The sequence below is a fragment of the Eurytemora carolleeae genome, unplaced genomic scaffold (genome assembly GCF_000591075.1).
Source record: "Eurytemora carolleeae unplaced genomic scaffold, Eaff_2.0 scaffold100, whole genome shotgun sequence".
Lineage (NCBI taxonomy): Eukaryota > Metazoa > Arthropoda > Copepoda > Calanoida > Temoridae > Eurytemora > Eurytemora carolleeae.
Genome location: NW_019396048.1, coordinates 169,474 through 197,180, shown reverse-complemented (window position 1 = coordinate 197,180; position 27,707 = coordinate 169,474). Strand labels below are relative to the sequence as shown.

Genomic DNA, 27,707 nt, shown 5'->3' with positions numbered 1-27,707 from the left:
TACCTTTGGAAAATTTATTTGGGCAATACCTAACATTAAAAAATTAACTGATGTGTATTGGAACAGATATAGGCATTATTAATTAAACCCTGTAGATTACTACTAGTCTAAATATTTGATAAGTTGGCAGGATTATTTGGTAGGAATAAATCCAAATCTCATTCTGAGTTGTTCAAAGAATACAAAGGTGAGGATGGTATGAGGCCCCAGTCTAACAAAGGCTGGCAGGTATCCCTAAACAAATTCATCATTATTCATGAAAAATCTATTACATTATGGGTCATCTTTTTTCATAAAAAGCGCGCGCGCGAACTTTTTCTCAGATTCCTTCAAAACCAAAAAATGCATATAATATACATAATTCCGAGTTTGTATGCAAAAAATCAGCCTCCTTCGACAATTCTAAGTTATGTTTAAACACTGTTTAAATTTTCCGGAGAGTAATACGTTTCATGCCCCCCCCCCTTTATTTCGTTCGTTCTCAAAATTATCATCCATTTTCCATAAATTTGTTCGTTTTCGCCACAAACAATCGTTCAATAAAATCGTTCTCTCAGCAAAGCAAAACCATGGTTTTCTTCAAAAGTTTGTTCGAAAAAATCGTTCGTTTAGTAAACTATAGTTTTTTCAAGCTCGTTTGAACGATTTTAATCTGTTGGGTTAAAAAAATTATCGTTTTATCATTTCTCTGAACGATTAAAGTCGTTCGTACACTGATAGTTATTTTTCTGAATGACAACATCGTTCACGAAAAATTTCATTCGTTCGTTCGTTGGATGCAGATCTCTAGTTGTAGACCCGATGTCGTAGACATTGAACACTGAACACTGAACAGTGTATACCTTATAGAATGCAGTTGGTCCCTGGCTAGCCGTGAAGGATATGAGATGAAGTGCACCTCTGAACTCTCCAGGTTTAGCGTTCATTGATCTTGTCTTTAGAACATCAAGGGGCTGGGTCATCGTCGTAGCAATAGCACCCTGCAATACATTAGTTTATGTACAGTGTACATACGTAGGACAAACATTTCTTTAATTACGGGTTAAGACAGAGTTAAACTACATTGCTTTTCATTAAATCTGACCTCTGAATTTTTAATTGGTTTCTTTTACCAGTAAGGTTTTGCCCCTTATTACATCAATACAAAATCATTGAAATACAATACTTATATATAATTGATATATTTTTTAATTTAATTTTAGTACAGATTGTGGTACACCGATACCCCCCCCGCCCCCCATTTTTTTTTCATCCTACAAAATTCATTTAACCCAGTGGGTTAATTTTCAAGAGCAGGGTGGGGCCGTGTGTGGGGGGAAGATCGTAAGAAATCATAATCTTACCGCAGCCAGGCTGGCCGTCATATGGGTCGCTATACCATCAGTAAAATACGGTGTGGTGAGCAGGAAAGCTTTTACTTGGTCATAGAAACACAGCTGACCTATTGTCATCAGCATCTAAACAAAGTTTAATTAGAGGATTGTCGTCAGCATTTAAACAAAGTTTAATTAGAGGATTGCCGTCAGCATTTAAACAAAGTTTAATTAGAGGGTTGTCGTCAGCATTTAAAAAAGTTTAATTAGAGAATTTTCGTCAGCATTTAAACAAAGTTTAATTAGAGGATTGTCGTCAGCATGTAAACAAAGTTTTATTAGAGGATTGTCGTAAGCATTTAAACAAAGTTTAATTAGAGGATTGTCTTCAGCATTTAAACAAAGTTTAATTAGAGGATTGTCGTCAGCATTTCAACAAAGTTTAGTTAGAGGATTGTCATCAGCATTTAAACAAAGTTTTATTAGAGGATTGTCGTCAGCATTTAAAGAAAGTTTAATTAGAGGATTGTTGTCAGCATTTAAACAAAGTTTAATTAGAGGATTGTCGTCAGCATTTAAACAAAGATTTATTAGAGCTCCGAACACTAGTTTCGAGTAATATTGTTAACTGTTCTGATTCGATTTTAAATAACTGATATCAAAACTTATTTTATTATATATTTTGCTTTTATTTTCTGTTAAACACATTTGCTTATCTAATACTATGCCAAATATTGACCCTAACAAAATATAGACCAAAAACTAATCAATTTAATGCACATCAGTAGTCTAAACTCGTACAATCTTTTGTCGAGGTGATTCAATGGTTTAACATTAAATTCAAAATATTTCTAACATATTTATCTAATAATATCTAATTATGACTAACATTTCTTTAGAATTAGATTAGAGGACAGTACAGTATTGTAAGTTTTTCTAAACATAATATTGCATATTATATTAATAAACTTATTTTTTAATGAGAATACCACTTATTCTTTTTAGTTTTCGGTTTGATTAAAAAAAGAGTAAAAATCTGCACACAATTTTTTTGCACAAATATTCAAATTGTCATAAACATAATTTTCTTTATAATTATTTAATATTTTTTGTGCGATTTTTACAAATCATTGCTTATCTATGATTTTTATTTTAAGAAAAGAAGAAATACAGAAAAACTTGAATTTAAACTTCTGGCAAAAAAACCTCAATAGAGAAAAATATAATCACGTAATACAATGCAGCAAAATATACAAAATATATTTTTTTCTTCCGTAGCATCTTGGCAGATCCGAAGAAGCTATAAGTTGAGCGAATTAACAATTACTGCTATAATACTTGATTCAAAAGAATTTCAATAAACTTCCCATGAAACTTTTCCTCGTAGTTCAAAAGATTTTTAATTCAATCTAAAATGCTGCGAGCACTCATAACGTTTTAATTGCCGAAATTATTTAACTCTTTTCTTTGTACACCCCCCCCTTAATTAATTAATTTATTTTTACAGAAAAATCGTGCATTATTAAAAATGGTACAACAATTAATTCATTGTTAATATTTACCAATTTCAAGGAAACAATTAAGTGGAAAAGATTTACTTTTCAGATTATAAATAACAAAGTGATCAGAAATCTCTAAAATATCTGCTTGTTAATGTATTACATGCATTCCATTTTGATTCTTTTCATTAATCTGAGTCCAAATTTTAATGAATTAAAGCCGCGTCTCAAATCCCCCAAAAACCGGTTTCAATTGAGCGCCGGGTTAAATCTTGAAAAAATTAGTACAATTTTAAGTGAAGCCAACCATATTTGAGCCGCGGCTTAAATTTAAGCCGCGGCTCAAATTCGTTAAATTCGGCCTCTGGTTGCACAAAATCAATCAAATATAATTTGATTAGACAAGTCCCTGGGTGAAAACAATTTTTGCCACAGACCTAATTAATGAATTGGGGAGGTCGTTGAACTACAAACCGCCGCGCCGGTTCAAATCCTGAATCAACGATTCAAATCCTCATAGATCTTTAATTTTGAATCGAGGATTCAAGATTTGAATCAGCTATAGGCAGTTCAGCGACCAAGCTCAAATTCGCTTATTTCGCACCCCGGCTGAAGGCAAAATTAACTTCTATGATGAAAAATGATCTCCCATTTTGATAGACATAAAGATTTTTGTGAATCCTGATTCAAGTACATTTTCTCTTCTTTTGCAGGGTGTCCCAATAAACATGGGAATTCAGTGACGAATTCGACATCGTCTTTGTTATGAATTAGCATTGCAATACATGATATCATAAGTCATAATATTATTATGTCTGCTAGAGTTTATTTTATGAAAACGGTAAAGTGCCGCAAAGATGTGATTATAATGTTTCTGCAAGATGAACAGTGAAGACGGACAAGTGTACTCTGTTTTTATACTGTCATTTTGTTGTTTTACTAAGTACAATCGTATGCAGTCAAAACACCAACAAGCAAATTGTAAACATAGCAGACGAAAATCTTTCTCAGTAGGTATCACTATACTTAATCAAAGAATTATTTGAAAAGACGATATCGAATTTATTGGGACACCCTGTAGAATACATATGATACGTTCTCCCTTTCCTTTTTATACCCTTCCAGTCAATAAGCCATAATAAATTATTCCACTCTTCTTGTATTCATAAGAAAAGAAATATGATGAAGCAAGCTATTCACCAGCTAGTTATTTACCAGGGAATATTTCACACAAATTTATGCATCTTCGTAAAGAACCACAAAAATGCATAACACCTAAAATCTGTTCAACAATAGTCAATAAAATATAGTCAGATTTAACTTTAAAAATACTTCCATTGCCTCTATTATGATAGGTGATTAGCTTAACCGTTTGAACACAAATGACATAAATCGATAATATCCGACCGAAATAAATAAGGTTGCCACTATAAAGGGAAGAGAAATCGCACGAAAACTGCGACCACATGTCTGCCAACCATTCAAACTGAAGACTGAGAGGTAAAGCTAGGTGCTGTTAATCGTTTTTTTAAAACTTTAATAAAACTTTCAAGTTTAAAACTGTATCCTGTCAAAGTTTGCTTTTATTAAACTTTGCAAGGTTTTTATTTTAAACTAAGAAAATGGAGAATCAATCGTTAAACAAGCTTGTTTTTTTGATAGTTTTTTAGTTTTTTTTTTGCACACATATTAGCCTAGTGTTAAAAAATTTCACTATGCAAATTTTGACCCTGGAAGACAAAACAATCCAAAAACTATGCAACTTAATGCACCCAGGCGCGTAGTGGAGGGGGGGGGCGGGACCCCCGTGCCCCCCTAGACATGCACCCCCCCTAGGCCCCCCCCCCCCTATAGCCAGAGGCAGGCTCTAATGTAAACTTACATATATATTCAGATTTTTTACTTTTCTTATCAATCGACAATGTCACAATTTGTCCATTTTATGATTATTTCTCAAATTCTTTCTTGTACCTTAATCTTATGTACATTTTTTTGGGGGGTTTCATTTAAAATGATTGGTGATTATGGTCAGATGACTAATAGTCAGCCTTCAGGTAGATTAATAAAGATTTTAAACTTTATTTTTTCTTAATACCGGTTTTTTAGGGGGGTGCACAATAACCGTTAGGGGGTGCACAAAAACAAACAAAAATTTCGCGCCATAAGTGCACCCCCCTTAGGCTAAAACTCATCTACGCGCCTGAATGTACATCAGTACATCAAGCAGTAGGCATTTGGAAAGTATTTTACATAACATTACTTTGCTTGTTTCGATGTTTGTCTGTCTGTTTGTATCAAATAAACGTCATAACGGCTTAACCGATTGGGCCCAAATTTTGTGTGATACCGCATCTGACCCCAGAGAATGTTTATGAATGCTTACAATTTCTAAAAGTTGTCTCAAAATTTTTCGATTTTCATAAAATTTTAAATCTTCACAAACAAATATTATGAAATCTGCGAACTTTAATGTTGTATTATTACAAAGAGAAGATACTCGCAGATAGAGCCACAATTAAAAGTAGAAATAGAAGATGGGTGCGAAGCACCCTAGTTTCGCACCCGCACCCTAGTTTAGAGTTTAGTGTATTATATGTAAATCCAAATTCTTAATATTGAAAAACAACTCCTTTCTGGAGTAAAGTCTGTACTCTGTTTGCTAGTGAAGTTTTCTGAATTAATATTTAACAAAGCTTACTTTCTTCTTTGATCCAGAGGAAGTTTAATATCGTTCTGCATTCTTACATTCACCATGTCACCTGCACAATATTGTTTTAAAGGGACTGGAAGCGTAATTTCAAATGTTCCTTCATTCAAAGATGTAAATACTCGATTCAACCCCCTAAAAAACATTGTCTGATCAAGTATATATATAAGAAATGATTATTTCAATTGTGGTTTCTCTACAAAGTGACTTTTAAACTTAGAAAAACAAAAATGCGTTCTAGACGATTGATCAGAAGATTTTAAGCGTTCCCCATACCAACCGGGACGAAGATTATTCGGATTCTTTTATTATAATTAATCCCCTGTTGGTCTATAATTCAACATTTTTTGTTCTTTTCTTATATTTTACCTTAAAGGGACAGACCGGCTTTGTAAGGTAGTTAAACTCAGTATGCAGTGTGTGGACAAATTCTTTAGGATTCATTTAAGACATTTAAAACTTTTAAATATCTGTAAATCCTGAGTTTGAGCGCAAAGTCGACGTTCAAAATCATACTTTTGGGAGGATAAGTTTTTTTTAATTATTATATAACGACGACAAAAATGTAAACAAAATTCTACAGTGAACTAATTAGTTGTTTAGGAACAGATTGAGAAAATAAAAATCTTTTTCAATTATTAGTTTCTATAATCTCTCTTTCATCACAAAGATTTTCTGCCGATTTTCTAGAATTTTTACTAAAAAAACGACATTTGAAGAATATTAGGAAAACTTCGAACAAGTTCATAGAAAATGAGAAATTCAAAATAATAATGAAAAAGGGAAAAATTCATTCTAACTTCGATTTATTGACAAATTTCTTTTGAGAAATATGTTCCTAAACATCTAATCAGTTTACTAAAGAATTTTTACTACATTTTTCGTCGTCGCTATTTAATAATTTTAAAAAACCGATTCTGAAAACGTATGGCCACCCAAATTTATGATTTCGAACGTCGACTTTGCGCTAAAACTCAGTAATTATACATCGTGGAAACATTTTATATGTCTCAAATGAATCCTAAAGAATTTTTCCACAACACTGCATAGCCGGTCTGTCCCTTCAAAAAGTGAACAGTTTAATAAGTTTATTAAGTCAAATTGTATACGAAAGTCATGGTTAATCACAGGATAAGCCGAAAGATTAATTCAACGTGAAGGTACCGTTGTAAATCATGCTTTGCCGTCTTTGAATGGAGGGTTAAATTCATTTACACTTTCAGTACCTTAAATTATATTAATAATTTGGAGAGGGGGGGGGGGGGTTATTGACCTCACGCTTCTTTAGCTGATAAATGGTATTCACAAAATATATTAGTCGCGACTATAATTAAAAACTTTCTTTTTTTCTCATTTTTTAAACTCATTTTTACATCAGGTTGCGATTGCAATGTATGTCAGTTTCTACTATTGTAGGTACAGAGAGGGTTATTCACAAAATACAATACTTCAGAGACAATTTTTCAGAAATTTTCAATCATTTATCTTAAATTCATGTTTCGCGGCTGTGAACTTTCAGTTTGCCAAATCATTAAATTAACAATTAAAAGAATATAGTTTAGGGAGATCTAAAAATCAATAATCAGATCGCTTTGTAAAAAGAGTCATAGGTCCTCATTAAAGTATTATTCTTTATGGGTAACCCTGTAGTCTACTGTCTACCTTTAGCCACTGTATAATATAATATGAAAAATAGTTCTACCAAGTTTATCCATTTATTAAGTTAAAGTTAGTACCTAAAGTTCCCACAAACCCTCCAGACTAGGGTTTACAACGAAAAGGGAAAATCGTTTCTCATTTATATCGCATTTTTTGGCGAAATTTCTCTTTTATCTGTTTCGCGAAATAAGAAGGGGGGGGGGGGGATAAATTACACACCTAAGATCACACCACCAGAGATTTGTGTTTAGGTGGTACCTTTTTTCTCCCGAGAAAATAGAGGGAGTACTTTCAGAGACTTCATATCCCTGTTTGAAAAAGGCATATTTCTGGATTTTTCGCATTTTCCAAACCCTCCAGCAAGTAAAAAGTTAGTACCTGGAGTACCCACACTCCCTCCAGCTAGTTAAAATTAGTACATGGAGTACACAAAAACCCTCCATACCCCCAGCTAGTTAAAGTTAGTACCTGGAGTATCCACACCCCCCAGCTTGTTAAAGTTAGTACCTAGAGTACCCACAAACCCTCCACACATCCCAGCTTGTTAAAGTTAGTACCTGGAGTACCCACAAACCCTCCACACCCCCAGCTAGTTAAAGTTAGTACCTGGAGTACCCTCAAATCCTCCACACCCCCAGCTTGTTAAAGTTAGTACCTGGAGTACCCACAAACCCTACACACCCCCCAGATAGTTAAAGTTAGTACCTGGAGTACCCTCAAACCCTCCACACCCCCCAGCTTGTTAAAGTTAATACCTGGAGTACCCACAAACCCTCCACACCCCCCAGCTACTGCAGCCATCACAAGGGATTTCAGGAAGGGAATCTTCTCACCATTCGGGGCTGCAGACTGCTTTGCTAACTGGAATATATTTATAATCATATTTAAGAGACTAGACGTGATTTTTAGTGACTCTCCATTTATAGAGTGGCATGTCCGATATACTAAGGTATCCTTATAAGCCTTGTCCGAGCAAGGATGACGTACATAGATAGATGGATAGAGTTTATTGCTGAAGTACATGTATCTGTGTACAGCACGAGTTTACAATTACAAATCGATAATTATATTAACAGTACAAGTATAAAGCAATTAGGTATAAAATAGCTCTTGGAAATTTTGATTTTTTCCCCACGTAATTTCAATAATGATAGCAACACATTTCAATTAAATATTTTTAAGGAGAACTATTAGAGATCAGGGTGCGATAGTTTACACACTTGTTATAAAAACTGGAGTTTAAAGTAAATTTCTGACATGTACACAACATATATCAAAGCATATTAAAACGTTCCTATTTTTTTTTTACAAAAATAGCAATTCGGTTTATAACACATTGTAATGTAATTTTCAAAAAGAGAATTTAGTAGTCTATTTTTAAATATACTGAAAGAGGTGCTTCTTTTAAAGTCAAGAGGCAGGTTATTCCATATCTTAAGAAGAGAGCTTGATGGTAAATACTGTAACGAGCTAATATTGAGAATGTCCTTAATATTAAAACCGAAAGGCCTTGTCATTCACTTTATATAAAAAATATCTGTTTGTTTGACCGATCATAACTCAGATACCCCTAAACTGATGTCCCTACAATTTTCATTGGGGAACTTGGAAGAACCACGAAAACTCGTAGATTGGTTTATAAATTCTGAGTTGAGTGGGTGCAAAATTGCTAATTTGCAAAATTGCTTATCAATTATCTATGTTTGGTACATTTTGTCAAAAATACGAATGTAATGGGAATTGCCTGATCGATTCTTAAGTAAAAAACACAATTTAAATTAATCAATTCTGTAAAATTTATAAATATTATTTGAATCATGTTTCCTTTCATGCTTTTAGGTGATATTCAATATTCAATCCTTTATAAAAAGCTGTTTTTTTGGTAGGTAATAATTTTCATTTTAATTGCGCCCCTTTTAAAAATAACAATAAATAATAAAAATAATTTGTTATTTTTTTTACATAGGAATGTCATTTTCTCTCGGACAAATTAGAATCAATGGAAATTTAAAACCCCGATTGATTCTAATTTGTCTCGAGAGTAAAAGATACATTGTAACTACGTTTTCGGAAATATGTTGCGTTTTATTTTAATTCTTTTCAATGGATATTTTTAGACAGAAAATAACATTTCAGGGAAAGTTGTTTTCTTTGCTAAGCTTGAATACATTCTTCGTCATTTCAAATCCGTTTATTGCGTTCTAAACTCGACCTGTTTTCAATACCAAAACAAACATGCTTTTCTTAACAAGGAGTGTTATTGAAAACTCAAATTCATTCTAAAAACTTGAAAACAATAAAAATGTCGACATATTTTAACCCCACCTCTACCACCATATTTAAAAAGTAATTTTTAGTCAAGATGGTATTCGCTGAATTGGAAAAAATAAATGATTGTTGGTGGATGTTAAAAAATTGACATTTTGATGTACTATGTTTTAAATATAAAAATAAATTAAATACTAAAACAAAAACAAGAGAGCTATTTCTCAGAATGTTTCATTAAATTTGAAATACATCAAAAGAGGATCAGATTATCATTATTCCAAGGATAAAATGAACAAAATACAAAAATATAAATATCTATAATTTATTTTGTATGTACTCTGAAAGGATTAGACATTTAGCAGATAATTCAAACAAGACACCCACTGCCATTTCTCAATAGACATTTAGCAGATAATTCAAACAAGACACCCACTGCCATTTCTCAATAGACATTTAGCAGATAATTCAAACAAGACACCCACTGCCATTTCTCAATAGACATTTGGCAGATAATTCAAACAAGACACCCACTGCCATTTCTCATTAGACATTAAGCTGATAATTCAAACAAGACACCCACTGCCATTTCTCAATAGACATTAAGCAGATAATTCAAACAAGACACCCACTACCATTTCTCAATAAAATACAATTCTCCAAGTTAAACTTGTTCCTTAGAATATATTTTCGATTTTCAATTCAATTCAAATGAAAACTTTAAACATAATAAAATGCTAGTTTTTCAATTCCCAAAAAGGTTAAAAAAAGTTTTTAAAAAATTTTAATTGAAGCATACAATTGGCTTTCAATAATTCTTTTAAAAACTTCAAATTTACTAAAATTTTCTTACTTACTTACTCAAACATTTTTACAGAGTTACACTTTTATAAATCAGACTTGTACAGTTTGTTTAAAACTTGAAGTAACCTTTTCAAAAACTATAAATTCAGCCAAAAAACTGCGCTTCAGGCAAACTTTACTTTGAAGTTTGAAAAATTGATAACTGTTTATAAGGAAGGATGGAAAATTGGTAAGTAAAATATACATCTAAAAAATAATATAATGGAATGTTCGAATAACAACAGAAGAAGGCTTATCAAGAATGTTTAAAAAATATAGATCAATTTCTCTTTAAAAATTGCCCAATTCTGCTTTAGAAACAGCGGAGGAAATCGTGAGGATTAAAGACTTTTAAAGCTGGAAAAAAACGATATCTTTCATATTTTTAATCAACCAAAGTCTTAAAGAATGAACTTATGATTAGTTATGACATGGCCCCTCTTTCAAAAAAGGTCAGCGAACTTACAACGATATACACTATACAGTCCTTAGAATATAATTTACCTCATATATAGCGAACCGTGTTGTGGAATATGTGAGCTGTCGAACCAGAGATGCAGATAAACCATTGTATAGAGCTAGAACACCTTCACCCTTCACTAAACATTATATAGAGCTAGAACACCTTCACCCTTCACTAAACATTTTATAGAGCTAGAACACCTTCACCCTTCACTAAACATTATATAGAGCTAGAACACCTTCACCCTTCACTAAACATTATATAGAGCTAGAACACCTTCACCCTTCACTAAACATTATATAGAGCTAGAACACCTTCACCCTTCATTAAACATTATATAGAGCTAGAACACCTTAACCCTTCACTTAACACTATGTAGAGCTAGAACACCTTCACCCTTCACTAAACATCATACAGGGTATTACACCTTCGCCCTTCACTAAACATTATACAGGGGTAGTACACTTTCACCCTTCACTAAACATTATACAGGGTATTACATCTTCACCCTTCACTAAACATTATACAGGGTGTTAGACCTTCACCCTTCACTTAACATTATACTAGGGTGTGTTACACCTTCATTCACCCTTCACTAAACATTATACTGGGGTGTGGTACACCTTCATCCTTCACTAAACATAATCCTGGGGTGTGGTACACCTTCATCCTTCACTAAACATTATACTGGGGTGTGGTACACCTTCACTCTTCACTAAACATTATACAGGGGTAGTACACCTTCACTCTTCACTAAACATTATACAGGGGTAGTACACCTTCATCCTTCACTAAACATTATACAGACTACAGAGCTAGTACACCTTCATCCTTCACTAAACATTATACAGAGCTAGTACATCTTCACCCTTCACTAAACATATACAAGGTTAATAAACCTTCTTCATATGAATTGACTAAATATTATTTAACATTAATAAAAGTTCAAGGTCTGACATTCAAGGATATTTCTAAAAGTACATGTCAACATCTAATCAAAGCATCTGTACAAGCAGAATAAAATATGAGTTCACTGCTGAGAATGTAAAAGAATTTAAAAACAATTTAGAATATTCAAGAAAATATGTTTAAAAATGAAATGAGTATTTGAAACAAAGATATCAAGTGTTTTCCTAAAAGAATTACCCTTATTTAAAAATTTATCTCAAACAAATGTATTTAACCAACCTATTTTGACTGTTTGCTGCAGAACACCCATCTTACTATCTGTCTGAGTCTGTAGATGGACCTTGGTATAGAAAATATTTAAGGGACTGTAAGGGAAATTTTAAATGACCCACCATGCTAAGATGGCAATGCCCAAATCATAATGGTACCCTTGAACCCTTGATCTGAACAATAATGTTTTTATGTTTACAAGAATTTGATTCTCATCTTTTCTATGAGTCTAGTTAAAAAAATAAAAAATAAAAATTATATCCAATTTATAATTATTCAGACAAAGCTTTTAAGGGTACTTTGTAAAAAGGGTAACTTGAAATTAAAGTCTCTTGGAATTTTTAACTAAAAATTATAAAAATAATCTTTTAACAATGTAGGACAGTGGTAGATATGTTTAAGAAATGAAAAGGAAATGAAGTAAGGAAAAAATGAAAAAGTTAACTTCAAAAGGCAATTTTTCATCCTTCTGAATATGTTTAAGGCAAAAAAAATTATATTTTCCCCTATAAATAATTTAATTTAAAAATTCAGCAAATAAAATCCTTAAAAATAACAAACATCTGCGGGAAAAAAAAATTTCCGAGAAAATATACACCCCTGGTGTAGGATTCTAAACATTGTTACAAACTGATAACTCTCCTAATACTCTTAGCAATCAGGTTGGGAAAAAAAAGTTAGAGAAACGTAATTACTTTATAAGTCTTACTTTCAGTAGATCTAAAGGATGTGTAATACATGCTGCACCAGCGCTTGCTAATCCACCAAAATACCATCTTGCCATTCGCTTCTGTTCAGACATACTGAAAAAAAAATTTGATTTTAAATCATGTTTTATGAAACATTAATGTTTCCATCGAAAGTGGATTTTACTTGCAGCCAATTGCAGGCCTTGTAATTTCCACACAATATGAGAACAGTTGCATGCAATTCCACACAGTCTCACCCTATTCCCTGCAACGTAATTCTAATTGGAAACCCTAGTTCTCATGGACATTATAAGTTCTAATTATAGCATTGATTTCATCACATAAGTTAACTACGTTTCAATCAGACATTATAATGTTTGCATTTTCTAAAACCAGTTCTTGGATTCTTGTTACCTAGAAAAGTATTTTAGAAATTTAAAACACTAACCATCTAAAAATCTTAAGAGTATTCAGTGAATACAAAGAATTCAGTTATTTATTTTGTTCCTCATTTGATTCCTTTCATTTAAATTCATGATTCAAGAAAATTCTTATCAAAGAATTAAGTTTTAAAAACTGATATTTACTACATATTTTATTTCATCTTCCAATATTTTTTTTCTTTGAATAAATTATTTCTGTTGACTCTGGACAAAGGTACAGATTGATAAAAACTGAGCAAGATAATTTCTTGGGGTCAATGCAAGAGCACATTGAACCAAAATATGGCTTAGAGCTGTTTCTCAAAATTTGCTCAAATATTTAAATCTAGGAATCAAATTTTCAAAAATCACTAAACTTCAGTGTAGACGAAACTTTGATTTTTTCTTAAATTAAATTCCTTAAAAACCCAGATCATAAAGAAATAAAAAAATATACTATTCCAAATTAAAAGAAAAAGGGCTTATAAGATTTCAGAAATATATTGATTGAATTACAATTTGACTTTGAACATATTAGAAAAGAAGAACTTATTCTTCATAATCACATTCATCATAATAATGGGCCCCTACTTATTCTCATATACATAAACGATTTGCCTTTAGCAACGTCTTTTTTTACTAATCTATTTGCTGATGACACTAGTTTTCTAAAATCATCTCCACATATCGAAACTTTAGTAATTGATGCGAACTTTGAACTAAAAAAGGCAGCTGCATGGTTTCAGGCAAACCGTTTAACACTAAATGTTTCTAAAACAAAGTTTATGATATTTAGGATTAAAAATTTGTATTTTGATCCTGAGAACTGCAAATTAAAAATGAGATCCTAGAAAAGGAACTGACTGTACAAATAAATATTTCAAATTTGTTGGACTAAAAAATTGATGAATTTTTAAATTTGGACTATCAAATTGAACATGTTTCCAATAAGATTGCTAGCTCAATTTTTGCTCTGAATCAGATTAAAAACATTTTACTAATAAACATTTGTCTACTAGTTTATAATGCACTTGTAAGGCCACATATTGAGTATGGAATTATAACATGGGGGGGGGGGTCGTAAAAAATGCTAAACTACAGAAAATCAAGTCTTTGCAAAAAAGGGCAATTAGAGCAGTAAATAATAGTTCCTTTAAGCACATTCAGATCCAATATATTTCAGATTAGAACTCCTAAATCTTGATGATACATATAAACTAGGTGTTCTATCTTTTATGCATGAATACTTTTATGAAAACCTTCCAGCTTCCTTCCATGATATGTTTAATTCTTTAGCTGAACCAAATAGAACAAAATCATGTAAACTTGAATGGGTTCTCTTTAAAACTCTAGAATGTTTTCCCTCTGCTTTATTTCCTAAAATATGGAATTTGATTAAATTAGAGCTGAAAAAAACTAAATCTGCAATATCGTTTAAAAGACAAGTTGCCAAGATCTATTCAGATAGTTATGCAAGTTATATTTGTAAAAAAAAACTGTGCATCATGTGGATATAGTATTTACTATCTTCTTCACTCTGTAGTTCATGTTAAACATGATTTCAATAACATATGTTACTCTCTGTTCCAACCCTTAGGCTGAGTATCCTCACTTTCCCTTATACTCCCTCACCTCCTCCTTACCTTTTTCCTGATTTATCATCATTTTTATGCTTAAAATGTACAATGTACATTGTTTTTATTTGCAATTCTCATTCGTTTATAGTTGGCAAACCAATTAAAACAACCTACTCTGGTTAGGCGGGTCCAAACTACATAGTAAATTGTGATTTTTTTATTTGTATTATCTCGTGCTTTGTAGTTGAATATAAAAATAATATGAATATAAAAATAATATGAATCTTCATCACAAATACTCATTTTCTTCCGCCTTATTATTCAATTGAACTTTCTCCTCATCTGCTGCCTCATTGTAATCATCCTGCAAATCTTCAGCATTATCCTCATCTTAAGCATTTTCCTCATATTCATCATCCTCTTCATCCTCATCATCCTCCTCATTCTCATCATCTTTATCCTCCTAATCTGCAGCATCCTCAGCATTCATATCATCTTCTGAATCCTCACAATCTTCAGCATTCTCATCATCTTCAGCATCCTCAACATCCTCAACATTCTCATCAACTTCATCATCCTCTTCCTCTATGTCCTGCTCAGCTGTATAATTTCCAATTTCTTCTTAACTTTTGAGGCTATTTGAAAGTGAAAACGCAGACAAAGAGGCTATCAACAAGAGGAGCAGCAAAAACTTCATAGAAAGACACATTCCATTTAAAAAATAAAAAACAAATTCTAAAATAAAAACTTTGTGTTTTTAAGAAGAAACATAAATGAAATAATTTACTTACTTATCATCAAACCCCCTGTCTGCTCAGCACATGTTGTATGTAATGAGAAAATGCAAACTTTAAATTGATTTTTCAATGCTCAGTTTATCAAGACTCATCACACTAATAGCAGGTTAGGGCTAGACATAGTTAACAGATTTAACTTATGTCCCAAAAGCCATAAAAGTGAGTTTATGCTCAATAAATGCAATGAGGCTGATTATGGGGGATACATTTATGTTACCATATATGCTGCAAAGGATTTTTCTTGTCAAAAATGTTAATAAAAGAAATCATATTAGCTTGAATTAAAAAAAAAATAAAAAAGTCCATTTTTATAGTTCAACACTTAATTAAAAAAAAAAATTAATTAGTTTTATGCAAAGATCAATTTGGATTTCAAAATATTTTCAAATATATAATTTAACTCTAGAATGTGGCAACAGCTGTTATGTTTGGTGGTGACCTGCAACTACAACAACAAGGAAATATTTAAATGTTATTACCAAGTAGTAAAACTTTGTCAATTTAAACAAGTGACCCTCCTTTCATATAGTGGCATGTCCCATTCACAAATTTACCCTTAAACCTTTGTCAGATCAAGGATGACAGAAATATTCTTATACTTTTAAATGAAATTAGGTTCCAGGAAACTTAAGATTACAGTGTTTAATCTATGCCGGTGTAAACCCAAGTTTCCCCGCTCTTATTTTAGACTGGTAAAATAATTATCTGAAGGGTTACATTTTGAATATGACAGGAAGATCTTTCCACCAAGATCTTTACTTCAGAAAATGAGTGGCAATGACAAGTTTGAAGGCTTTATACCAGACATGATGAAAGAAATGACCAAAATACTGGGCATTGAATTTTCCATCAATGTTGTAAAAGATGGTAGGTTAGCGCAATTTTAATTTTCTGCAATTAAGAACAAATTCTATAATTCCAATATTAATGATATATAAATAAACCCAATTTTCGTTAATGGAAACAACCAATATGTCACATTATTTAAAATTACATGATTGCAGCACGATATGGACTATGTAATAATGGTAATTGCACTGGCATGATCGGAGAGATTCTCAGGTTTACAGCTTTATCAACTAATTATTCATATAGATAAAAAATTAGAAAGAATTTGTAGAGTTTTAGATAAAATATCCTTAAAAAGCTTTAGTAGAATCACAAATAACATTGAAAAATCATATAAAACTTTAAGAAAAAAGAACAAAATGATATGATTAGATAAAATAATTGCGAACACATTGATATTTAAACAGAAAAAAATCAAAATTATCTTTAAGCAGAGTTGTTAGCAAAAAACACAATTTTTTTAGAGGAGAAGCAGAGTTGGCAATTGCTGATCTGACAGTGGCACCAAAACGGTAATAAGGAATAATTAACAATCTTAACAAATCATAATGATAATGTAAGACATAAAATTCGGTGATGGTGATGGACCAAACCTCTGTAGAGAAAAAAAGTAGACGTTAGTTCCACATTTATTGAAAATATATTTCGGTTTGGGTTGACAAACAAAAAAGATTATTCAAAATAAAAATTTGGGCTGTCAAATCGACATAAGGGAAACAAACTCAGATTATGAGATGGAAAAAGATAATTTGCAAATATTCACTTTTAAAAAAAATATTTTAAGACAATTATTATTCCTTGAGATTGTTTCTTCACAAAGATTAAAAATAAGCTGTGTAGATGTGTGTGTATAGAGTGGGGGTGGGGGTCGAACTAATTAACGAACTTTTGTGTAAATCGTGGGGAGGGGGAGGGGGGGGGCGGCTTGTTTAAGGAGGGGAATTTAAACCTTTTAAAGAATTGGACATAAAAAAACTCTTTTTTTAAAAACATACTGAATTACAGTTAACAATTCAATAAAAACTATTTTTTTTCAGTTCATTCCTGTAAGACATTTTACAGTACATGCATTTTTAATTTATTAACTTGAAGTTAACCTTAAAAATTATTTCAGTGTTCTAACTGTTGACTTCACACAACCTTTTATGACTGGGGGAGTTACTGTTCTTGTGAACAATCCTGACCCTAACCTGAACACACTTGAAGATCTTCTTGAACATGGTAACTAATACCTGGGTGTTTATTTATCTTTAAAACATTGATAAGGATCTAGAATTATATCTTTTACAATTGGTATCCTAAATCCGGGCTTGTGGGGTATGCTGAGCAAAATACATAGTAGTGTTAGATTTAAAACTTCTTCTACAAACTACTTTAGGATACAGTTTTCTATGTGTTGGAGGTGGATCCACTGAAAACTTCTTAAAATCTAGCAGAGTTAGCATTCATGAGAAGTAAGAAAATTTTTTCAAACATTTTTTATTTTGATATCCAGCTATTCCTAGAATTCTTAAATTTAACTATTTTTATTTTGTAGAATCGCCAATTCACTGGAGACCATCACAAACTTCAATGAAGGATTTGAAAGGGTAACACAATTATAATTAAAGAAATTTACTCATTTACATATCAATAAAAAAAGGGGATGGTGGAGTTGGCACATTTGATGTAGGGGGGTGGAGGGCTGCCTTAATTTTTGGTTCAAATCTTCCAATTTTTTGGCTGCACGCCTAATTAGTGTTCAAAATTCCTAATATAAAAGCAAATTGAACTTTAATGACCTCTATTGACCTCCAATGACCTCTAATGACCTCCAATGACCTCTAATGACCTCCACAAATAGAAAATATTTCAACTATGGCTTAATGCACATCAAACTAAAGCTAGGAACCCAGGGAATACAGTAGCAGCAACAAATCCAGCGTTTGACCTTCTAATGACCTCTTACGACCTCTATTGGCCTAAATGACCTCCAAAAATGAAAATGTTGTAGCTATGGCTTTATGCATATCAAACGAAAGCTAGGGACCCCAGAAATACAGTTGCAGCAACGAATCCAGTGTTTGACGTTCCACTGACCTCTAACGACCTCTTTTGACCTAAATGACCTCCAAAAATGAAAATGTTTTAACTATGGCTTAATGCATATCAAACAAAAGCTAGGAACCCAGGAAATACAGTAGTAGCAACAAATCCAGTGTTTGACCTTCTAATGACCTCTAACGACCTCCAAAAATGAAGATGTTTTAACTATGACTTTATGCATATTAAACGAAAGCTAGGAACCCAGGGAATACAGTTGTAGCAACAAATCCAGTGTTTGACCTTCTAATGACCTCTAACGACCTCTAATGACCTAAATAACCTCCAAATATTAAAATGTTTTAACTATGGCTTTATGCATATTAAACAAAAGCTAGAAACTCAGGGAATACAGTAGTAGCAACAAATCCAGTGTTTGACCTTCTATTGACCTCTAACAACCTCTAATGACCTAAATGACCTCCAAAAATGAAAACGTTTTAACTATGGCTTTGTGCATATCAAACAAACGATAGGAATCTCGGGAATGCAGCAGTATCAACAAATACAGTGTTTGACGTACTAATGACCTCTAATGACCTAAATAACCTCCAAAAATGAAAATTTTTTAACTATGGCTGAGATGGTCAAACACTGATTCATTGCTGCTACTGTATTCCCTGGGTTCCTATCTTTTGGGTGATATGCATAAAGCCATAGTTAAAACCTTTTCATTTTTGGAGGTCATTTAGGTCATTTAGGTCATTAGAGGTCGTTAGAGGTCATAAGAAGGTCAAACACTGGATTTGTTGCTGCTACTGTATTCCCTGGGTTCATTCCTAGCTTTTGTTTGATATGCATAAAAGCCATAGTTGAAATATATTCTATTTGTGGAGGTCATTAGAGGTCATTAGAGATCATTAGAAGGTCAAACATTGAGTTTGTTGCTACTACTGTATTCCCAGGGTTCCTAGCTTTCGTTTGATATACATGAAGCCATAGTTAAAACATTTTCATTTTTGGAGGTCATTTAGGTCATTAGAGGTCAGTAGAACGTCAAACACTGGATTCGTTGCTGCAACTGTATTCCTGGGGTTCCTAGCTTTCGTTAGATATGCATAAAGCCATAGTTAAAACATTATCATTTTTGGAGGTCATCTAGGTCATTAGAGGTCGTAAGAGGTCAATAGAAGGTCAAAAACTGGATTTGCTGCTGCTACTGCATTCCCTGGGTTCCTAGCTTTTGTTTGATATGCATTAAGCCATAGTTGAAATATTTTCTATTTGTGGAGGACATTAGAGGTCATTAGAGGTCATTAAACTTCAATTTTATTTTATTTTAGGAATTTCAAACACTAATTAGGCGTGCACCCAAAAAATTGGAAGATTTGAACCAAAAATTAAGGCAGCCCCCCACCCCCCTACATCAAATGTGCCAACTCCACCATCCCCTTTATTGTAAATCTAAGAATATTGAAGATTTACATTATATTGGCAGAAAATATTCTCAAGTTTGATTTAACAATTCTGGAGTGGGTTAATGGCAGACCAAAAATATTCTATCATTACATTTTTGCTACATATTGTTTAAAAAAAATTACAAGAAGGTGTTCACTGATCAGGGTTTTAGAGGGGCTATTTAAAATATTTACTTTAAGAAGCTGTCTACTATTAAATATCTCTTGTTAAGGTCTTGAAATCTGGTGAAAAGATAGCTGTTCTGGCTGAATTAAGTACTGCTAAATACCATGCTTCCGAACACTGCAGGTATTTCTAAATAAAAAATTCTCCTAATTTGTATAAAAAATTTAAGAACATAATCTCTTAAAAAAGGGACTTTCATTGTGATTTCAATAAACCCTGATTCAAAACAGTCCTTTTAACATTTTAATTCTGATCAATGAATGTCCAAGTTGATCACAGTGAAACAAAGCATTAAGGTTATCAGTTTAAAAAAACAAACATTGACATACATTTATTTTTGTTCAAAAAAAGCTTTTTTGGGAATTTTAGTGAATTGGACATGACTTTCTATAAATGGAGATTCACTTGAAATAATTCTTTAGTCTCTTTCAGATGTATATTTTTGGGTTTCCAAAAACAAAATATTGATTACAATGTTCCATGTGTGATGTTGGATATCAGCACATAAATATTCACTGTTTAGTTTGAAAATAATTGGTGAACCCCTGAACTCTGTAGGATATGGAATAGCAATGGCTAAGGTAAATTAAAAAGTCATTTATCCTGTGGAAAATTAAACAAATCTGCCTTTATGAGTTTTTTTCAAATTTCTAAAGATGTTTCAAGATTCATAAAGATGTTTATGTTCAAAAAGAATGGTTCCCTTTTAATTAGAACTTGGAGGAAAAAAATGATTTAAATGAGAGCCTATTAAATGGCATTGGTTTTATATTTCTGCATAAAATCAGAAAATTCTCATTTTTTATTTATTCAAACTGTTTTGCTGAATTATGTAGAATTGATCTTTTTTCAAGAAAGACACAAATGATATTTATCTCATTGCTTCTCAGATAAAGGTTATCAATTTCAATCAGCACTGTAACTCTTTAGTCCCTGTCAGATTTTTCTGTTCAACTTTGATTTAACATAATTCTAAACTAGCAAATTTGTGCCAGTTCATTGTTATAACCCATCATAAATATTACAGGGAATTGCAGTGAGAACTAATGAAGGCGTATTTGAAGTAAGAACCTTGCTGGATCATGCTATTCTTCAGATGAGATATGACTCCACCTTGGAACTGTAAGAATACTTTATCAATGTCAACATAAAATCATGATCACAATTCTAGAGCAATTTCTTTCTTTCTGTATTTTAGATTGCAGTCAAAATGGTGGCCCAAGAAGTGCTAAAGAATGGCATATCACTGACTCAAAATTATGAAGAGAAAACAATGATTGCAAGACTTACAGCAACTTTATGATTAGAATAAGAAAAAATAAACTTTATACCTTTAAAAATGAATAAATATTGGTTCAAGATCTTTAGATATAATGTTGACAAACATACAGATCTATTAATATCTATATATGTGGCTTGTATGCTTGTTTGGATCCAATAAAGATCAGAATGACTAAACCAAACTAACCCCATAAATTTGGCGCATAAAAAATTGAAAGCCTGTTATGTTTAAGAAAGAAGCAAAATTAAGCTAACACCTGCTTCTTATGCATTTAGGCAGAATGCAATGTATTTCATAAAGAGCATTCCACAACACAATACAGAACACAAATCAGGAAACCTATTGAAAATAGTTCAGATATGTGCCATAAGAAGTCATTCATGCGTTATTAAAGGATCCAGATTTGCACTGTTTTATAATGGTGCAAATCAGGGGGCTGAAATGTCATGTGTGTGTCTCTGTACTAAAAGAGTGCGTGTAAGGTTACTGTACCAAAGGTGTGTACTGTAGGTTTATACAGTACATAAGAATCTCGGTATTTGTACAGCCTAGGAGAGTACATTTGTTTATTGTTAATTGTTTACTTAAAAATAAGTTTAATATGCATGTAATATATTATTTACATATTTAAGTCAACACTATAAACCAAATTTTCATGCAAAGAATATAATTTGATTAAAGTTTAAAATAAACTACTCGTTATTCAAGTTTAATTATAATTGACGACATTGTTCTGCAATTTCCTTGAATGTAGTCATGTTGTGTGTCTGTACCAGAAGAGTGTGTGTAAGGTTACCGTACAGGTCTGCAAAGCAGTGCGACTGGCTTTCTCATGCCAGACCAGTGCAATTTCCTTTCCCTTTATTCATATTCCCTGGTGCAAATACAGCGGCTCAAAAACATTCTTTCAAAAGCAGTGCCATAAATGGACGGGCAAATGGAAGCAAGAAAAAGAGAACCTGCAGACACCCCGACGGAGAATGAGAAAATAGATGAAATGAAATGAAATGAAAGATAGATCAGGGAAGACCCCCAACGTGGGATCCCCAGACCGACTCTGAGAAGGGGACTCAGTCAGGTGCTGAATCCCCGACCGATTCAATCTGGCACCCTAATCTCATTCCCCCTACTCCAAGGAAATTTTATTAAGGCAGGTACAAACCAGACGCTGTCTAGCCATACATCCTGAAGGCGAAAGTGTACCCTGCAATCAAAAGTGAGACGAGAAGCAGTAGCTACCTGGAACATGTGAAATTATGAACTATGCCTCATACAGTTTTATATCATAAAAATTGTAAAAAATTTAATCATAAAACACTGACGCATATTCCAATATTTCATGGAAGCATTTTCCGGAATTAAAGGATTTTGAAGGAAAAGGATATCCTTGAAAGTTAGAAAATGTATCTCATCCATAAGGAACCCATTTCCAAAACCAAATGAGTTCATTGTGTGTGTGTTTACAGTATACAAAAAAATGGGAACATGATTTGTTTTTTGTTTTGATGGATTTTTTATGGATCATTAAAATACAGAATTTAAAATTCCTTTCAAAATAATAAATGAAGAAATTTCAAGCAATAGATTAATTTCAATTTTTTCATTATCCGTTTTTCTATACAGGTCTGCACTACAAAAAAGATATTACATTTTAAAAATGCAAACTTTGAAACAAACCAAAACCTTGACCTTTTATTCTCATAGAAATTACCAAATCATGTTAACCAACAGGGACATTTCTAAGGTTTGTATTCTTAGAACAGTAAACAACACGTAAAGGTAGTGTTCCAAAAGCTATGACTTAGGTGGAAACTTACAGTGCAACCTATATAACTGTAGAAAAGTCAGAGGACTGTTAGACTCCTGTTGTGAAATATATATAGTCCAATGAGCATGAGACATAGCAATTATCAGAGGGCACACTTTGATCTAATCTAAGTTTTAATCTAATAATACAAGTATTATCCTTTCAAAGATTTGAAACACAGTTGCATTCCTACAACCTATGAGAGCAGAACCTATTATTTTCATTGATTTCATATTTTGACAAGACCAAGGTCATTGATATCTGGAGGTCACGACCTTTATGATCATTTGAGGTTAAAAAGGTGTCTAAGAAGCCTGTGATTTGATACCTCCTATGACTTATTTTCATTGATTTAATATTTTGACCTTCAGAAGTCATTTCACGATCTCTAGGATCATTTGAGGTCAAAAAAGGGTCTCAGAATAGAATCCAATCACCAAAAAACTTATGATTTGATACCTCACATGACCTATTTTCATTGATTTCATATATTGACCTCCAGAGGTCATTGATTTCTGGAGGTCAAGACCTCCATGATCATCTGAGGTCAAAAAGGGGTCTCAGAATAGAATCCAAACACCAAAAAACCTGTGATTTGATACCTCACATGATTTATTTTTTTTATTTCATATTTTGACCTTCAGAGGTCATTTCACGACCTCCAGGATCATCTGAGGTTAAACAGGGGTCTCAGAATGGAATCGGAACACCAAAAAACCTATGATCTCATCTAATATCAGCAAATGATATATGGGTTAGCAAAAAATGTGAAAAAATGTCTGTCGAGGGAAAAAGCGGTATTTTCCCATATTTTCTGTTTTCATGGAGGCCAAAATGGAGATCAATGACCTCCAATCTCAAATTTTCTTTGTGATCCATGTTGACGACCAAAATTAGAGGCTGCATGCAAAATTTCAGCCTTCTATCTCAATTTTTAAGACCAAACACAGCCTGTACAAAATTTGGTGTCACAAAGTGTCAAAGTGCACCCCCCTCCCCTCCCCCTACTTTAACCTCTCCCAGATGGAGCTGACAAAAGGCGTAAAAAAGACGAGATTTTTCACTTTTTTCTTAATAAAAATTGTCCAATATCGTTTAAACCAAGTTAAAGGATTTCTAAAATGATATCATTCTTTAAAGTCCCTTGAAAATTGACAGAGTTAACCCTGTTTAGCCGAGAAAACGGTTAAAAAAGGTTAATAAGGCGGGAAAAAGAGTAAAATAGCTAGGCCATTTAGGAAAATTATTTTCAAATGCTAAAATTTCGTATTTGAGGTAGTTTTACCAATGCTGCCTAAAAAATGTGTGGCACGTCTGGGATTTTTTTTCAGGGGCACCCTACCCCTCCCCCGGCTCTCTGGGATTAGGAAGGGATTAACTGAATAAAAAAGTATTTAACAGTTTTATCATCTTAACTTTAAAAAATTGTCAACTTTACGACGACATTCATATTTCAGCTTAATCTGCCGAGTAGGTATTCAAAATGAGGGTGGATTCTCATTTGAACTACTCCCGTTTGAACTATTGTTCGTTTGAACTATACTATTGTTCATTTGAACTACTGACATGACGTTATATTCTGTAGTTCAAATCAACACATTTCTTGCCCATTTGGACCATTTTCACCGCATTTCAGTTTTTTAATTTTTTTTTATAATTCTCATAAAGTTAGTTAGTTAGTTCGAGACAATTAATTAGATAACAATTACACCGAAATGTTTCAAATAAACATAAAAATAGTTTAAATTAAAATAAAAATAGTTCAAATGAACATAAAAATAGTTCAAATGAACATAAAAAATAGTTAAAATAAAATAATTCAAATGAAAAAAAGTTGAAATGAACTATAATAGTTTAAATGAAAAAAAATAGTTCAAATGAAATAGTTCAAATGAACACAAAACAATTTTAATTAGATAACAATTTTACACAGAAATGTTTTAAATAAACATAAAAATAGTTCAAATTAACAAAAAATAGTTCAAATGAACACAAAAATAGTTCAAATGGACATAAAAATAGTTCAAATGGACATAAAAATAGTTCAATGAACACAAAAATAGTTCAAATGAAATAGTTCAAATGAAAAAAAATAAGTTAGTTAAGACACTTTCTGGGCCGAGCGCTGCGGCTAGGACAGGCTAGGGGCCGAGCGCTGCGGCCACAAGGTCAATTATATCCATGTCTAACTATAATATCCATGTACAAAATTGATAGGAGGGGGGGGGAATATACCCTTGGCCCCAAAGCCTGTCTTAGCCGCAGAGCTCGGCCCAGAAAGTGTCTTAAATAACCTAACCCGTGGCCACAGCGCTCGGCCCCCTAGCCTATCCTAGCCGCAGCGCTCGGCCCAGAAAGTGTCTTAACCTAACCTAACCCTAAATAATAATAAATAAATACTAATTTGCTAATTTCGTCATGTACAAAATTTGGGGGGGTCAAAAAATCGTTCACTAGGACGGACCCATCCGGTCAGGAATTGGCGGTTGTTCGAAGATCTGAAAACTTAATCCCAATTTGTTAATTAATATGGAGATTAATAACAAGAGGAGAACAAGCATTATTTATTCTGGAGATTAAGAAAAAAAGAAGATCAAACATTGATCTTGATATTCAGAATTTTCAGTTCAGGAAAAACTCAATAAACCTTTAATTAATTCATGATCGGGTTTTGAGCCAATTAAATTCTATGATGAAAAAAACACTACGTTATATCTTATTTTTACCTTAAACTCGTTTTTATTTTCTCTTTTCGTCACAAACACTGTCTTCAGGGAATGTAGAGTTAACTTCAAATTCACGTTTTCAGTAACTAAAGTTAAAAAGCGAAACAGAAAGCTTAAAATTCGTGTAGCAGACTGAAGTGTAGTGTACTGTAGAGGAATCAGCTGATTTGGCAACCTGCGGATAGATAGATAGATACAGGGTGTCCCACGAAACATGACAATAGCAAGACGACTTGAAAGTCGTCTTTGGTATTTGAATTTATTTGTGACATTTAGTCTTCTATCTACTTTAACATGTATGATTCTTGAAACAATTATCACATAATTCTCCTAGTCCTGGCATTTCCAAAAAGTGGTCTGCGTTTTTTGTGCTCTCAATATTACCGGAGATATAAAGAGTTTGGTTCAGATTTCAATTTTGTTAAATAAAAGCAAAATTGTCGAAATCTGAACGAAATTCTTCATATCTCGGGCAATATTGAAAGCACAAGAAAGGCAGACCACATTTTGGAAATGGCAGGACAAGGAAAATTTTGTGATTATTATCTCTAGAAATTTACTTCTAAAATTAGGTTGACAAATAAACACAGCAAATTATTTCAAAAATCAAGACGACATTCAAGTCATCCTGCATACTGTCATGTTTCGTGGGACACCCTGTATCTGATTCCTTTCACATGATAGATAGATAGATAGAGAAATAAATTGGCGCCAGCTTAACCGACCTAGTAAAAAGTAAAATGATCTAATTGAGTTTTCTAACTTAAAAGTTAAAAATGTATTAGATCATAATAAGGTTACGTGGACGGGAGTGTCACAGAGTTGATTTGTAAAATTTCATTTGGTTCTAAAAGAGTTTGAAGCAAAAGAGAAAAATCATTTCGCGAAAGATCGTATTTTTCACAATAAAATAAAAATTTTGAGAAAATGCGAAATTTTCGGGAAAATTTTAGGAATTAAAAAAATGCAACATTCTTGAGAAAATTCATCTTAAAAGGGAAAATTGCAGCTGATCTGCAACATCATGGGTATTATGCGCCAAAAAGAAATCGCGGAAAATATTTTCGGATTAAAACAACAAAATTAATAAAATAATTTTAAAGATTCCTATTAAATATTATGGTATTGCGAAATATCATTAAATATATTTTAAATGTGCAAGATTTGAAACATCCAAGTTTTTAAAGTCTGCAATTGATTATCACGTCACACCGCGTTTAAACACGTAAAACCCGTTTCACCGTCCAGTTATATATAATTTGCAATAATTTTCAGGTTTTCAATATTATTACAATAACAATGGCAAAATATACAAATATGGTATAGTTCGTTACCCACAAAGGATGAGACTTCAGTACGAATTATTTATACTAGGCCCTTAGGGCGCTTCGAGCCCATTTTCTATTTAAATTGTGAACATGTTCTTTTGGTTTACATTTTAAAACAAAGCAGAAAAAATTTGCGGATTTTTAAAAAAAAAATTCGCGGATTTCAAGAACTAAATTTTTTTTACATATAATTAAAAACCTTTAAAACACAAAATTTAGCTAGCAAAATAACCGATTTCGGTTATACCGCCTCGTATATTCGACAGGCTTCGCCAGAGTTGGGCGGAGCTCCGATCATCATGTCCTATGTAGGTCCTGGCGGTATAGTAAACGGCACCCACCCAGATCTGTCGTACATACGATGTAGTATTTACTACAGCGCAGATATGATCTCCCACATATGAACACTTTGATTTCGGAACCATGTAGTATATACTAAATCGAATTCTTTCTCACCGATGTCTACATTATACATCGGAAAGAAAAAATTCGATTTAGTATATACTACACGGTACCGACATCGAAGATGTGGGAGATCATATCTTCGCTGTAGTATATACTACATCGTATGTACGACAGATCTGGGTGGGTGCCGTTTAAGCTATACCGCCAGGACCTACATCGGACATGATGATC

At 32.6% G+C, this 27,707-nt stretch overlaps 2 protein-coding genes across 3 annotated transcripts; one reads left to right on the top strand and one right to left on the bottom strand.

The window, feature by feature from the left end:
- Nucleotides 1–27,154, bottom strand: LOC111703454 (mitochondrial dicarboxylate carrier). Its single transcript, XM_023475400.1, has 11 exons — nucleotides 27,078–27,154; nucleotides 25,744–25,918; nucleotides 12,638–12,731; nucleotides 11,938–11,998; nucleotides 10,791–10,885; nucleotides 7,934–8,039; nucleotides 5,511–5,571; nucleotides 5,009–5,012; nucleotides 1,344–1,457; nucleotides 843–980; nucleotides 1–234 (listed from the first exon to the last, which is right to left on the bottom strand). Exons 3-11 carry the CDS (start codon nucleotides 12,728–12,730, stop codon nucleotides 133–135), a joined length of 774 nt encoding a protein of 257 aa, XP_023331168.1. The 5' UTR covers nucleotide 12,731; nucleotides 25,744–25,918; nucleotides 27,078–27,154; the 3' UTR covers nucleotides 1–132.
- Nucleotides 15,429–21,295, top strand: LOC111703534 (probable glutamate receptor). 2 transcript variants are annotated; one of them, XM_023475497.1, is made up of 12 exons: nucleotides 15,429–15,519; nucleotides 15,820–15,871; nucleotides 16,151–16,280; nucleotides 16,418–16,475; nucleotides 16,727–16,774; nucleotides 17,377–17,483; nucleotides 17,641–17,716; nucleotides 17,800–17,851; nucleotides 19,975–20,051; nucleotides 20,452–20,509; nucleotides 20,956–21,050; nucleotides 21,127–21,295. In XM_023475497.1, the coding sequence occupies exons 2-12, from the start codon at nucleotides 15,821–15,823 to the stop codon at nucleotides 21,158–21,160; spliced, it is 786 nt and encodes a 261-aa protein (XP_023331265.1). In that variant the 5' UTR covers nucleotides 15,429–15,519; nucleotide 15,820; the 3' UTR covers nucleotides 21,161–21,295. The 2 variants fall into 2 exon arrangements, with proteins under 2 accessions (XP_023331265.1, XP_023331273.1); XM_023475505.1 differs by lacking the exon at nucleotides 15,429–15,519 and having other exon boundaries at nucleotides 15,818–15,871; nucleotides 16,147–16,280.
- Nucleotides 27,155–27,707: the final 553 nt, after the last annotated feature.